The sequence below is a fragment of the Carex rostrata genome, chromosome 19 (genome assembly GCF_964058835.1).
Source record: "Carex rostrata chromosome 19, lpCarRost1.2, whole genome shotgun sequence".
NCBI lineage: Eukaryota > Viridiplantae > Streptophyta > Magnoliopsida > Poales > Cyperaceae > Carex > Carex rostrata.
The window spans coordinates 8,232,282-8,246,908 of record NC_135936.1 but is presented as its reverse complement, the minus strand read 5'-3'; the positions used below and the strand labels follow the sequence as shown (position 1 = coordinate 8,246,908).

Genomic DNA, 14,627 nt, shown 5'->3' with positions numbered 1-14,627 from the left:
GATACATCCATAGTTTTGAAGGGCTCCTAAAGTTATATTGTTGACTTTGGATCGATGAAGTACTATTTGTCACTTTAACGGCATTAAATGAAGCTGCTTGAACAGTTAAATACTAAATTTTTTATCTTATCACCGACAAATTTATTGCTTCACTTCTGCGAAAAGACAAGTGTTCTTATCACGCTCTCAAGCTTCAATCGACATCAAGATTGAAAAATGAAAAGAAAACAGCTCTTCTGGTACAAGATCCTCCCAAATAATGCACTATATATAGTTAGTTCCACATATATTGCATAATAGGTCAAATCTGAATCATCAATTTGAAGAATAAACGATGAAAAGAAAACAGTTCGTCTGGTACAAGATCCTCCCAAATAATGCATTGTATAGTTAGTTCCCCATAAATTGCATAAATAGGTCAAATCTGAATCATCTTTTGAAGAATAAACGATCACAAGGTAGAAAATAGGAAAAAAAGGAACAACTCGCATAATTAATTTATGCTAAGACCAAGTACACTACCTAACAATGGGCAAAATCAAGCATTTGTACTCAACACGGGCAACACACAACGACATAAAGAAAGCAAAAATGACATTTCATAATCAAAGTCCTAAATTTTATTACCAAAGATAAACACAACCCATCTTAAACCCAGCTCCACATTGCACCTTGCCTAGACAAATCTAACTCTCACACAATAAACCTATGTACAAACAGTAACCAAGAAAACAATATCAGGTAATCACGTTTCACACTCACAAGATAATATCAGGATAGAAAGATATAAGATGTAACCTAAATACAAATGTCGTCAATCAAACAATTGACCTTCGCTTCCCGGCACTAACAGACCCTTGACCAGTTTGCCAAGAGGATGGTTTAACTCGACCTGCCAGCACAGCAGAGGCTGCAGCGACACTGATTTTTCTCCTCTTGGCCAATAGTTCTGCTGCCCGACTGGAAGATGCAGTTCTAGAAGATTCTGGAAAAATGGAGGAAGCCTTTATGGCAGCCCTTCTGTCCCTTGCGTTCTTCTCAAATTTCGACGGGAATTTTACTGCAGCTGCAGTGGCAGTATCTTCTTTTGATGGAGGTAGAAGACGCACTCCCAGCCCCATTTTCCTCGCAGCATCTTTTTCTTCAGAGACACGCTTTTTTTGGCTCTAGAAGATAAAAAAATTGTGGATTACAATCTACAGATAAAATTGTATTAATAAAGAGGGAAATTTACACCAGATATACCTCAACCATGCACTCTTACATGAATGCCTCAGCTTTAACAATGCTTTTTTTTTTTTTTCTTTTTTATATAAGAAAGAAACAGGTCCTTGCTTCTTACAGTCCTACACAAAATCATCATTTTTTAGCAATATGCTTTTTGCAAGGGTTTAAGAAAAATAGAATTCCAATCCTTGCAATAGTTGAATGACTGCTAAGACAATAGATAAAGGGTCTCTGGTGCACTTTTCCAAAAGGATAAAGAAAAAAGTTGGGATAAAGTTTAATTTGGTAACCCTTAGGCGGTCACGAAGAGCTCTATTCAGTGAGTAGTCATTTGCATGGCGGCTATCAGACACCTTTTGTAGCCGCACCAGCACCGGCTCAGCTTCTTTCTTCTTGCGCAGGTCTTCTTCTCCATGCTCCAGTCGATAAAAAGGATCAGATAGCTTTCCTCTCTCTACAGATAATAAAACCTATAATTAATATGAAACTCTTGATTACTAATTACTACTTGAATTATGGTAGTTACCATAAACAATGATGCAAGCAATGAAAATAGAATCCATAATCTTAACCTCCACAAATTCTTCAAAGTATGTAAACAAGTAACATAGGAATTCAAGCATTTTCAAGTTGCCTATTGCTTTTTTGGGAAGAAAATAATTGCTACCCACCATATTATGGGGACAAAATGAGACACATTATTCTGAGATCATCTTAGGAATATACATGAAATTTTGCAGAAAGTTCTGAGATCATCTTAGGAATATACATGAAATTCTGAGATCATCTTAGGAATATACATGGAATATACATGAAATTTAAAAACTACCTTCATCGGCAGGAAGTTCAAATGTCTCTGCATCCTCTACATCATAATCCTCCGTTTTACGCTGAGCCCCACTTATTATGACATACTCAGTATTTTTTGGGTCAGTTTGTATGACGATCTCATGCTTACAGCATGCCGCCTTCATCGTGAAGCTCCATATCTACCGCCAAATCAAATGCAGAAATATAGTTTACAAACACAAAACAATTTCAATTTTAAACAAGGTTTATATAACATTGCATTTGCAGAAGCACCCACAGTTCTTACCTTGCAACTAGTATTCTAACAATCTTCACTATGGATGGATTGACTAAAATCAGCCAGAAAGGCAAGAGAGTTAAGCAAGAGAGAGAAAGGGGAAAGGGTTCTCTCACTAATGCCATCTTAGGCCAGCCTAACTATTTTGTCTTCAGCAGCTTAAGTGAGCCCTAAACACTTTATTTAGCGGGTTAGGCCTCAACCAAACATGGTGGAAATGTTTGATGAACTTGTGTAGAATGATTTGGGCAATAATAGACATATTCCAACTTATTTTGATAATAATGGTGTTTTACTGGTAATATCCTAAAAGCTGTTGGATGTTAATTGCAAGGAATCTGATTTGAAACAAACCAATTTTGATGAAATTCTAAACATAAAATTTAAGTAGAAAGTTGAAATGATTTCTGAAATACCATGACAGGCCACTGTTACATTTGACCTCCTCCAGACAGCTGCTTATGTGCTACTAGCGGCTATCTCGGAGTTAATTATAAAAAATATAGCATTTGCTTTGTATCTTTCTCGGGGATATTTTACATAATCTAAGTGAATTGTCAAATTTCTTAATGCCCTTGAAGAGACAAAAACACATGCATTTCATTGTAAATATAAGGCATCTGTTAACTGCTAAGAAATCTGTTAATTGTGAGTGTAATTTGCATATAAGCTACTTTGGATATAAGATCATGAGATAATGAAAATGTACCTTTGTAGAATAGTAGTTTCCAACTTGCTTTTTCTCAGCATTAAACCTAACTCCCTTGGCAATCATAGAATTGCACCCACCACACCAAATATTGAAAGGCATTTCGAATCTGAAAATAAAAGCAAGATTGAGAACCTATTTTCTGGAACACTTGCACAAATATGCACATGTACAAAGATAAAAGCTAATTTGCAAGTGCTAGAATTACCTTATTATCAGGATCCCTTGGTCTAGTTTCCTTGCTCTCTCCCTCAAAGCATGTTGCCCATGAAATTTGTTGAGGGAACCCTGTATAACAGTTAGAATAATTAATACATAATAAGATCAAAAGTATTGCAAAATAGTACTGAACAAGGATATGATACTAAACTAGAGTAATAATAATCATACCTTTTTCGGGGACCATTCTGGCGGGTAATAGAAATTATCTGCTCTTGCAGCGGCTAGTGTAGACTACAAAATTGCAAAAGAGAACAAATTAGGAATTGCACAAAATTCAATATTTTGGCGGATGAATATGCAATTTTCTTCCAAATATAAATATCCAAAGCAAGCACTATCGGATGACAGTTTTACAAAGTTACTGACAACAAAAATGATTAGTTTACAAGCTCCAGCACTAAATTGGTACGGTACTGTTCTGTCTGAATATCGAACCACCCCCCCCCCCCCCCCCCCCCCCCCACACACACACACACACAAAATAAAATAAAAAAAGACAACGAATTATGCCAGATTTTCATCTTAATCCAACTCAATCTCCCACAAAGAAAGGATTAAAGCTCTCAAGTATAAGAAAAGGAAGCTCCAAATCAGCAATTAACGCGGACACAAGTCATCTTCGATCAACAGAAATTTCAATTAGGGTTTCCAAGGCATCTAAAGCGAAAAGTAATCAAGTTGTCACAATAAACAGGTAACATTTTGTGACTGGAAATCTAGCGTACCATTGTGGATCGTGAGTAAAAGTCCTAGAGAGACGCGAATCCGAAGCTCGCCAAAATTGGGGAAGAAGGAAGGAGAAGCTTTCGTTTCTGACGCGCAAATTGTTCAAGTCGTAAACGATTCACCGACTTGGCGACTCCAACCAGAATGCGTATCCTCTGCATTAACTCAAAAGATTTCCTTTTGAATTAATGAATCTCAACCGTTCGATTTTAAACGGAGTCAATCCGGCTCTTACCTATAACACTGGAGACTTAAATATCTAATCCTCACGAATCTTAAAGCAGATCGAATAGTCAAAATGCATTAACTCAAAAGATTCTCTTTTGAGTTAACGCAGAGGATTCGAAATCCTCCAAGAGGAAATGAAAGGCCTGAATTATGGGTCCTTATTTATCTATATTGGGCTTAGACCGGGCTCAACCCATTTCGGCCCAATAAGCTTTATTTAGATGCCATCTCATATTTATCTTTCTTCTAATGTTGATGCGATCTCTTACTTTGTGTGGATAAAATTGGAATTTGGACGCTCCTAGATTGCTCAAACTTAATGGCAATTTTTTTATTTTGCATGCTAAATAGTATCAATATTGTGGTTCTTAATACACTGCAATACTGGCATGTAATCATTGTAATGGGCCTGTTTTTTGTGTAATAAAAAAGCCTAAGGGCATTTCTCCGCAAAAAAAAAAAAAAAAAAAAAAAAAAAAAAATGGTGTATGGAGTAGAACTATGGATGTTTATAAGTTTATCAAGTTTTTTTTTTAACTCAATTATAAAATCCATCAAATTGATTTCAAACGATGAAATTAAATCGTTGAAATCCATCTACTTTACGAGTGATGTGTTGATATACAAAAACTTTAAAATTTCAAATTAATTTAGTATAGAGTCAGGTAGTAAAAAATATTCAAAAAATAAATGTATTAAAATTAATTATAAACCTTCTAATTTTGACCGCTTAACTTTGCACTGAATTGATTTGAAAGTGTAAAACTTTTACATGTAGACACATCACTTGTAAGGTAGATGGGTTCAACAGTTTGGATTCGTTGTTTAAAGTCAATTCAATAGATTTTAAAATTAGAGTTCACAAAGGAATTTGGTGAATACCCTAGTTCTACTCTGGTTATATATGTATATATTATAGAAGAGTATAGATGTTTTTTAAGCTCACCAAGCTATTGAAATCAATTTACCTTAACGTCATGTTTGGTGAGCTTAACTCCAAAATCTACATGATTTACATCAAACAACGCCATGTTTGGTGAGCTTAATTTCAAAATCTACATAATTTATATCAAACAACGAATCTAAAAAAATGAAACTGAATCACTTCATGAGTGCTGTATTTAAATGTTAATTTATTAATTTTCAAATTTATTTAGTAGAAAATTCAAGCTGTCAAAAAAAGATTAAAAATGAATGTATTAAAATTAACTCATCAATTGATTATAATTCTGGACTATGTAACATTTACAGAGACATAGATTTGCAACATGGGCTGTCTTAAAAAAAATATTGCATAGCTTAATTATTACACTGTCAGTCATAATAGAAGCATAAACTAAACACCAGTCACATGAATATGTTGGTATGATTTGGTATATAAAAAGAGGGTACTGGCAATGCAAAATCATATTCTCCTCGATCATAAGGCTAATTTTGTGCTACAATATGTTTTACAAATCCAAAACTAAATCAACAACATCAAAACTACTACACAAACAACCCAACAAATCAAACTACTATACAAAAAAGTCCAAAGTCGGTAGCATTACATAAAGTACTGCTATAACCTATAAGGCCTTTATAACAAACAAAACAGGCGCATAGAGGCTACATGAATACACACAAGACCAATACTGAGGAAGCTGCACAAAATCTCTATCGACCTCTCTATTACTCTATATATCTCTATATCTATCTCTCTCTCTTAAAATGTGAATTTTTCTCGCAGGACAAATGAAACAAGAGGAGCAACAAAGAAATCAAGTATGAACAGTACCCAAGGTTATAAGAGCCTTTTTGTGACAGTTAATGGCAAAACCTGTACCAGGTTCGATTTTTTCATCCTTGGGATTGCATTCGCCAAACAGGTTAAACTCTCAAAATGCGCACTAGTTTGTATACCTGATAATATATAAAAAAAATGTTGCATTATCAAAATAGAAACTTATATTATTTTGGAAATCCAACACCTTATTTATTATAATAGCCAACCTGAGCACTTCTAGAAGGCAGTGTCACTTCTAAAGAATGACGGTAACCATCAGCCCTGAAAAATAAGAATTTAATGTTTTATAACAGCATTAGGTAAATTCTGGTGTGACAGTTCCAAAAGCAGAATGTCACAGGGGCATATATAAAATTTCCATAATCCAAAGGTTAAAACCATAAAACTATTCTAGCGAAGAGAACAACCTTTTATCACGGGTTCTTTGGGTATACTTATCACTTCCAATCTTACCATGTCCCCCGTATCTTACTTCATCAGAGTTCAAAATAAGCTGTCATAAACAAAACAAAACAAAAAAAAACCTATTCAAGAAAGGGAAAATAACATAAGATAAATCTACATAATACAAAGTCACAAAAATCACCAAACCTACAACGAATAATTCAAATTTCATTTAAAAATAAAAAATAAAAAACAGATATAAAGGGTCTGGTTCTTTTAATATACAAGGCATTTCATATTTGCAGGTTATGAATAACAATAAGAGGTTTCAGTAAGGCACTCACTGAGTTATCCAATATGGATTAAAAAAAAATCATCCTTGGTTATGAATATTCAATTGAAAATTATCATAGAGAACAGCCAAACAGAAGGAAAAGAAAATGAGAGCTTTTGGCATGCCTGGTATTCACCGGCTTCCTCTGCACCAATACAGTACGCGTCATGGGAATCTTCAGGATGAAAATTGAAGATAAACACAAGTGGCCCCCTCGTGTATGCGACAACCTGTCAAGTTAAAGATTATTAAAAAGAAAGTAATCCATGCCACACTTTGTTCAACCAAGGAAGATCTTGTACATAACTTATAGGTGTATAGGCATTCCACGTCATTTATATTTATAAAACACTAAGGTTTCCTTGGGTAACTTCTATAAATTCAAAGCATCTGCCTGTATTTAGCTATTTTCAATAAACACCACGTTTGACATAGAATTTTAAAATGATTAAGGAATATCTGATGAAATATAACACCAGATAAGTAATATTGGCCCTGACTTGGGTCCAACATATTAAAATTTAGAAATGGGGAAGCGATCATCCAGTAACCTCTTTTTCTTTAATAATTGAAGTAATTTTTCTGAACTACAATTTGCAATCAGGTAAGTTTTGCCAAAATATGTGTTTTCTGAATTTCAATACAGAAAACTTAATGGGCATAGTTTCATTGTCTTTTGAGATATCTTTTTAGCACTAAAAGAACTAGAATAAAAATGTTTCTTGCTTTCATGCTGGTTATTATGGAAATCAGAACTAAAAAATTAGCTTACTTTAATGTTTATACCAAATTTTTCACAATAATCACCAAACTTTTTTATTAGCAAATTGCACCCATCTAACAAACACATAAGTTAGAAGCCTAGAACAGATGTGCAAATTACCCCCAACAATTTCATATACTCAACGAGGTTAGTCGACCAGAAAAGACAAGTTTATGTAAACTCCGAACCTAACATCTACATACATCAGTTTAGCTTGAATTAAATTTAATTTGTGCTTACTGGGATAAAATAATCACAATCAGGGGTAAAATTAAGAACCAAACATTTACTAAACTCCTAGCATGTGGTATGATTTATCCAAAAGAAAGTTCAACGAATGCAACTGCTTTTAGGAATAACAACCAGAAGCATTATGGTTGCAAGATACACTTATGCTGCTTCTTATATTCCTTACTAAATAATTTAATATGACGGGTGTTATATGAAATATGATAAACTATTGGGTGTAGTTTGCAAAATGTCCAAAAACTACTGTTGCAAACAGAGTTTTTTATCAGTCATAGATTGTACCATAGTTAAGTCGTTACAATGGTGAACATTTGGTGCAGTTCTTGCCAGTATCTTTTCATTTGCATCCATTCTCATCAAATCCTATTAAATATAAGGTGATAATAATAAAAAGTAAAATTAGTTCACAAAGATAGAAAAGTTGTTATGCATATTTCCCACATAATACCAATTACATGATCAAATCATTTGTTACCTTTTCAAAATTAAAGATGCACTTATGGAGTCCTTCATTTAGTAACTCCCACTGACGGCAGGCCAAGGCAAATGAGTGTTTATTGCTTGACATGGGAAATTCAACCCTCTTGATGTAAATATCAGAAAATTATGTCAAATTTGAGAAAGAAAAACATCACACAGAGATCAAGAAATGAGAAAGCTGACTCACTTTTGGGTGTGCAAATTCATTTCCCATAAAGTTGAGGTACGCACAGCAACTAGTGGTAAACGTAATTAGCTTAATAATCTACATCAATGTAAAGTAAAATTGTTAGAACAAAGGAGATGTAATGCAACTGAAGAAAAGACAAGGGGGAAATGATTGCAATAGAAGTTTGGATTTCACTAGTAATGAAGTATTTTATTTTTCTTTTAGGTTTCTTACATGGAACTTGGGTATGTACCTACTTATAAAGAACCTAGATACTTTTAGCAAAGTTAAAAAGGCAGAAACAATAATCTACTAAAATAAGATAGTGAATCATACTTTGAGCAAGGAAGTGGCTCTAAAAGAGTTATCAGATGGATTCAAATCACCTCTTGAGTTGTTAAGAAGAATTTCAGCAAAAGATTTGCCCCCAGATATAGACTGCAAATAAAGATGTATGCATTTGTGAAACAAGTTGGAGATAAGTTGGCACAAATACTTCTACTACGAGCATATGGATCCCAATATATAAGTGTGCGATAACATTTACATACAAGCCAATCACCATATGGATCCCAATATATAAGTGCGCGATAACATTTACATACAAGCCAATCACTATATGGATCCCAATATATAGTTTTATATAATGCACAGAGAAAATATTTGTGAGAAGAATAATGTTACCTGAGCATGATTCTCGACATAGGAAATGCTATTACTTCTGCCTGTTTGGTTGTTAACCAGTAAACTCATAATCTACAAAAAGGAGTGGCAAATAGTTAAACAATGATTAGCAAATAAAGACTTAATTACTGAACAACAACTTTGATTATATACCTTAGTTACACTCCATTCATTGTCAGGTGCATTTTCCAGATGCCACAACCACATCTCAGGAATAGCAAGGTTAACCCAATAGTCGAAACCTAACCCACCTTTAGTTGTTGACTCGCATAATCCTGGATAATATGTGGCCTATACAATAATACAAGAATAATTTTAGTATTACAAAATCGACATCAAAGTATAGACAAAACAACTTAGAGGGAGAGAGAGAGAACAGCTGACATCTTCAGCAATAGTAACTATGTCTGGATGAAGTTCATGAAGCATCTCATTTGCTAAGATTAGATATATCAAGGCATCCTTGTCAACATACTGGTTGCAATACCTATGTAAACGAAAATTAAACTTCAATAAGAGTAAACATTCCCCCCTGAGAAGATTCATAACCAATTTTACAATTTCTTACTCCTCCAAGGAACCAGTAAAAGTAGAAAAGCCGTTATGGGTATACATCATGGATGCCAACGAGTGAAACCGGAAACCATCTACCATGTACTCTGTTACCCACCTATAGGCATATTAGCACCCTCAATATCAAAGAAGAAAAGTAGAAAAAGTGGGCTGTCCACTCAATACTACAATAAAATAACTTGAAATTTAATAACTAAAACATGCAAAGGAGAAGTTGAAGAATTACCACTTCAAGTTAGACAAAAGAAATTGCAATACATCTAAATCACCGTGTTTAAATATCCTAGTGCCCCAGTGCTTGTGATGACCTCTCTTCCCTGTAATGCAAAATGAAAGAGATATTATTGTTATACTAAGGTACTGTTAAATGCCCCTACAAACACCAGGTAAATGATGTACACATGCGAACCAAGAAGCATGTCAGCTCTGCTGATTATCTAGAATTACCAAAATTGCTACCTTTTGCTTGTAGATACTATAATGTAAAAATTATGATTGATGTTTTGTAGGGATATCCATCATAGTTCCCATGTTTTTCAGGGGTATGCATGATCTGGTTTTCAAGAGTCGCAGGGGATACTGTGGCAATTTTCAGGTGTAGACATAAAATTCTTCAATAAACATACCTGTATAAAAGTAGCAATCATTCGACCCATCAAAGAGGGACAAACCTACTAATTCATCAGCTGAAGCATAGGAATGCACAATATCCATGAAAACCAGAATGCCCAGACCTGCCAGCAGGAGTGATAACAGACTACAGTTACTAATTTGAAAAACACAATTAAAGATCAAATTTATTTTTTGCCATTAGAATAAGATGGACGTTGTTAATTGCCGCCATCCACATATTAATATTCATGGGAAACAGTATTACCATGAGCTTCATCGACCAATCTTTTGAAGTCGTCTGGGGTACCAAATCGACTGCTGACAGCAAAGTAATTTGTAACCTGAGAAAAAGGGAAATATATATGTACTCTATACAAGAATAGTTTATAATCAAAATAATCAAAATGATTAAAAATATCAGCACAAAAGTCACACAAATATACTCACTTTGTACCCTACAGAAGAGTAGTCTTTATGCTCAACTACACCTATTAACTGAATGGCATTGTATCCAGCATCTTTTACATGCGGAAGTACCTAAAATTGGAAATATGATACTCATTTGTTAATCATATATAATTATAACAATATAAGGAAGTAAAAGGAGGACTGCAACAACATATTTTGGTACTTCACTAGGAAGGCCAGAAACCAGAATTAATGACAGCAAAGAAAATATTTACGATTAATTTCATTTATGCCTCAGTACAACATAATCTAAACATCAAATGTAACCCTTAAAAAATGGGAAATATTTGTATGACAATAAAAACATAGGAATAATTAAATAATATGTTGATTATGAAGTCAGCGGGGATTTTACTGATATTTTGTCAGTTTGCACAGGGTGCATATGTCACTGGTTTAATTTATCATTGAGTTGTATTTGGTACATCAAATATGGTACATAAAATTTATCATAGGATTCTATTTACTTTATGATAATCAATTTTGCAGGGATTTCCAGATATGTTGACAGTTTGCAGAGGGTGCAGATCTGTAAATGAAATTGCCTGGAAGAGTTTAATAAAATTGTTATCAACCTTGGAAATAAATTCATTAAAAGAAGTAACTCGGGGCTCTGACCCGCTGACCCCAACATGACACTCATAAATTCTGAGGGAACTTTTTCGGACTTTGGGCCTAGTATGCCTCCACCTGTACATTTCCTCAGGAGGCGGCTCCCAGTGTACAGCACAAGATTGTTGCCCTTCTGGATCTGTCATCAAAGCTTGACAATTATAGTTAACATTTATCAGAAGTCACATGGTAAGTTTTCATAGGTGCACCTGGAAACATCAAGATACCATGCATAACCAGTAAAAAGCAAGAAACATTTTGTGCACCCATAAAGCTTGCAAATATCTCCTATAACTTCACACCTTTCAATTTCTTCAAAGATACCTGATTAGCCCTCCTTGGTTTCTCATTATGGAGGGAAGAGCAAGTCAAATTTTGAGAATCGTTTGAGAAAGACAAAAGTACTAGAAATCTTTATATAGGGGTACCAATGTGGATCTTCTCTATCTTTGAGGGTAACCAAAACATTATTCTATTCGCAAGGGTCTAAGTGGTCATTCATTCATCGGACGGAGTTGCACATGAAATTACCTCTGATGAATGAAAACGATACCATGAGATTACAAAGAAGAAAAGAACATTTACCAGGAAGAACATAAGTAGCCCAAGCCGGGACCCGCTCGAGTGCCCCATCAGGTGTGTTGAAATAAACCCGATATCGGTCCCCATGACTTATTCCTGGCAAATATTTCTCCAGCCAGGCCTTCCTCCCCTTTCGCAACTCAACCCAGTATTCTATCGGTGGTTTCTTCATCTTAAATTTCTCCGCTGATACTGGGTCACCCACTATTTGCAATATGTCAAGCTTCCCCCCTTTATCTATAACCTCATAATTGGGCTTCTTCTGCCCATCAGATTCCCCCTTTTGCTTCTCCTTCCATTCTTTGTACCTCTCCTCTGCAGGTTTTATTTCTTCTAATTCCTCCTCGGTCTCTGGCCCATTAGGGCCAAAAAACTGTTCGTACAACTTAGCAACCATTTCTAATCGAGCCTCCCGGGTCACGAATTCACCCGGCTCCCAGTATTCATCATGTGATTTTTTCAATATTTCATCGAGTGTGATACCACTGTCGCCTTTGTCATAGTCGTCAATGTAATTGTACTCTTGGAAGTAGTATTCATCAGGTTCTTGGCCTTCTCTGAGAATATCTTCTAGTATTATGAACCAATAACCAAAATCATCATGACCAAAATGGCCCTCTCGGGCACTGGTCGCAGTTGGTGACCACTGGTTGAAGTCTCCAATCAGAGAGCAATATCTTGCACCTGAAAAAAAATAGACAATTATGTGTATTCCTTTTGAAACTTTTTTCTTTATATTAAATAGAGATGCATCTTTTATTCATAGTAGTGTCAATTGAAAATTAACCAATTTGAGATATCTTTAGGAAAAAAAAATCGAAGGTATGCAGTTAAGTAAAAAATGAAAAACCTTCACACCAAAAAAAAAAAAAAAAATCTAAACCAGAATGGGAAATGGCACACTGTCATTACCTGGGGCCCACTCCATGTAATCAACTCGGTGTTGACGATGTCTATGCATACCCATAAGCTCATAGCTGTCAAAGAAAGACAAAAATTCAGATAAGATGCTGCAAAATTCCTAGTAATAATCAGGATCACCATTACCTGGTAAAAAGTACAGTAGCGATCAACAGTACTCATAATGTAGCCAGAATTGGGACGTAACATATGACACCTTTGGCATAATCTTTTTAGATGCTTCAATCAAAATTTTAATTTGGATGCACACAATTAGCTCACATTGTATAAACAACCATGAATACTTCTTTCTGAATGGTCAGCATCTCAATGAAGAATCAGAAGGGTCTTTATATAGGCAATGAATTGTAAGATAAAAATTGTAAGGAGCCAATGAAAGTGTACCCTGCAGAAGCCTCCTTCAAATCAATAAAACGAGAATACAGCTCAAACCGGCGGTCTTTGTATGCCTTATGTCTAAAAGAAAGAGATGAAAAAAATAATTTTATTGAATTATGACTCTTTTCTCATCAAAAAAATTTTCTACCATTCTTATTACGAATATAGGATGTACCATACAATCTTTTAAACAAAAATTAAATTCAGAAACAAAATAGAGTTGTATGAGTCTGGCATAGAGAAAGATGCAAATTTGTTTTTAGTGAACAAAAGAAAGTAAATTGAGCTTGGGGTTATAACCATTAGTGCTAACAGAGTAAAAGTATGTTAATTTCAATTAAAATACGAGCACAAGTCTACAACAACAGAAGCTCCAGCATTTTCTGAACAAGGATAATTCCTGATATAGAGGTTGTTAACTATTCAGCTTTAATCCAGTCAGTACCAGTAGCTTATTCATGTAAACAACTTAGCTGTTTTTCCAGCTTGCATCACGACATAACATATCTTACGCTTCTCTTAGTCAATATTCATGGAATTAAGATATGAAAAGATAGTACCTCTCACGGAGATATTGAGCGAAAGTACGGTCAGTAATTCCCATCTTGGAGAGAAACCCAACAGGGTCCACCTTATCAGATTCAGTTTTCTCTCTCCGTCCTGAGCGGGTTTTGGGGGATTGCTCCTTAGCCGAACAAGTGCACCTCCATTTCCATCTCCGTTTCAAGTGAGTCGGTGAAGTAGAGAAAGAGACGCCAGTGCGACGCCATGGTTGAGAGAAAGAGTAATTGAAAGTGAGAGGGGTCGCAGTGCTGCTAAGGTTCAAGCACTGAGGCATTGATTTTGGAGTGTGTGTGTGTGAGAGAGAGAGAGAGAGGGGCAGGGGTTGAGATTTAAGTGGGGTTTTGGGTGAGATGATAGCGAACTCGGATCCTTTTAACCGGGTTTGGACATTTGGAGTCTACAGGCATTATTGGCTTAATAGATCCCCAAATCTCCACGCAAGAAAGAGATAAATCTTACTGTTTTGGGTTTATATCCGCACCGTCCGATATGCTTTACTCCGAATATTAAAGACATCTGTGGATTCTACCTCGGTCGGATCGATCCAAATTCTGATCGGACAGCCAGCATCTAAACTCAATTTTTGAGTTACTTCAGAGGAACCGAACTACAACACGAGAAAACTTTTATCCATAAAAATTATAAAATTTGTAACTACAAAAATAAAAAAAGAATATCTCGTTTTTATCAAATATAGTAAGATCAGATTCATTGAATCTGATTTATTGATTTTTTTAAATTGCACAGAGAAATTTGCAAAAAAATATAATTATGGATCGTAAACAGTGATTCCGGTTCAAAAAAGAGTTGATTTAATGTGGCACAAAAATTTATGTATCTACAATACAGAGGACTTGGTGCCGCAAAAA

The 14,627-nt window shown here is 35.0% G+C and overlaps 2 protein-coding genes across 3 annotated transcripts; both read right to left on the bottom strand.

Moving 5' to 3' along the window:
• Positions 1–577: 577 nt before the first annotated feature.
• Positions 578–4,117, bottom strand: LOC144571311 (coiled-coil protein (DUF572)). The gene is made up of 7 exons (XM_078320561.1): positions 3,971–4,117; positions 3,414–3,476; positions 3,232–3,311; positions 3,024–3,132; positions 2,057–2,216; positions 1,518–1,681; positions 578–1,166 (listed from the first exon to the last, which is right to left on the bottom strand). The coding sequence occupies exons 1-7, from the start codon at positions 3,971–3,973 to the stop codon at positions 819–821; spliced, it is 927 nt and encodes a 308-aa protein (XP_078176687.1). The 5' UTR covers positions 3,974–4,117; the 3' UTR covers positions 578–818.
• A 1,582-nt stretch (positions 4,118–5,699) lies between these two features.
• Positions 5,700–14,078, bottom strand: EMB2729 (Alpha amylase family protein). 2 transcript variants are annotated; one of them, XM_078320560.1, is made up of 21 exons: positions 13,755–14,078; positions 13,201–13,272; positions 12,808–12,872; positions 11,899–12,579; positions 11,277–11,452; positions 10,681–10,770; positions 10,499–10,574; positions 10,248–10,355; positions 9,848–9,938; positions 9,617–9,718; positions 9,433–9,535; positions 9,202–9,339; positions 9,049–9,120; positions 8,701–8,802; positions 8,383–8,460; positions 8,191–8,298; positions 7,998–8,078; positions 6,829–6,933; positions 6,393–6,478; positions 6,192–6,246; positions 5,700–6,101 (listed from the first exon to the last, which is right to left on the bottom strand). In XM_078320560.1, the coding sequence occupies exons 1-21, from the start codon at positions 14,030–14,032 to the stop codon at positions 6,069–6,071; spliced, it is 2,700 nt and encodes an 899-aa protein (XP_078176686.1). In that variant the 5' UTR covers positions 14,033–14,078; the 3' UTR covers positions 5,700–6,068. The 2 variants fall into 2 exon arrangements, with proteins under 2 accessions (XP_078176686.1, XP_078176685.1); XM_078320559.1 differs by having other exon boundaries at positions 11,277–11,464; positions 13,755–14,075.
• Between the last annotated feature and the right edge of the window lie 549 nt (positions 14,079–14,627).

Excerpts from the sequence above, each read along its gene's own strand:
- LOC144571311 (XM_078320561.1), bottom strand. Across the intron at positions 1,682-2,056 it reads TGAACTTCCTGCCGATGAAG|AGAGAGGAAAGCTATCTGAT; the intron begins GTAGTTTTTAAA and ends TATTATCTGTAG. Across the intron at positions 1,167-1,517 it reads CTCTTCGTGACCGCCTAAGG|AGCCAAAAAAAGCGTGTCTC; the intron begins GTTACCAAATTA and ends TTTATCTTCTAG.
- EMB2729 (XM_078320559.1), bottom strand. The coding sequence starts at position 14,032 with ATGCCTCAGTGCTTGAACCTTAGCAGCACTGCGACCCCTCTCACTTTC. Across the intron at positions 6,247-6,392 it reads CAAAGAACCCGTGATAAAAG|GGCTGATGGTTACCGTCATT; the intron begins GTTGTTCTCTTC and ends CTTATTTTTCAG. Across the intron at positions 6,102-6,191 it reads TGCCTTCTAGAAGTGCTCAG|GTATACAAACTAGTGCGCAT; the intron begins GTTGGCTATTAT and ends ATATATTATCAG.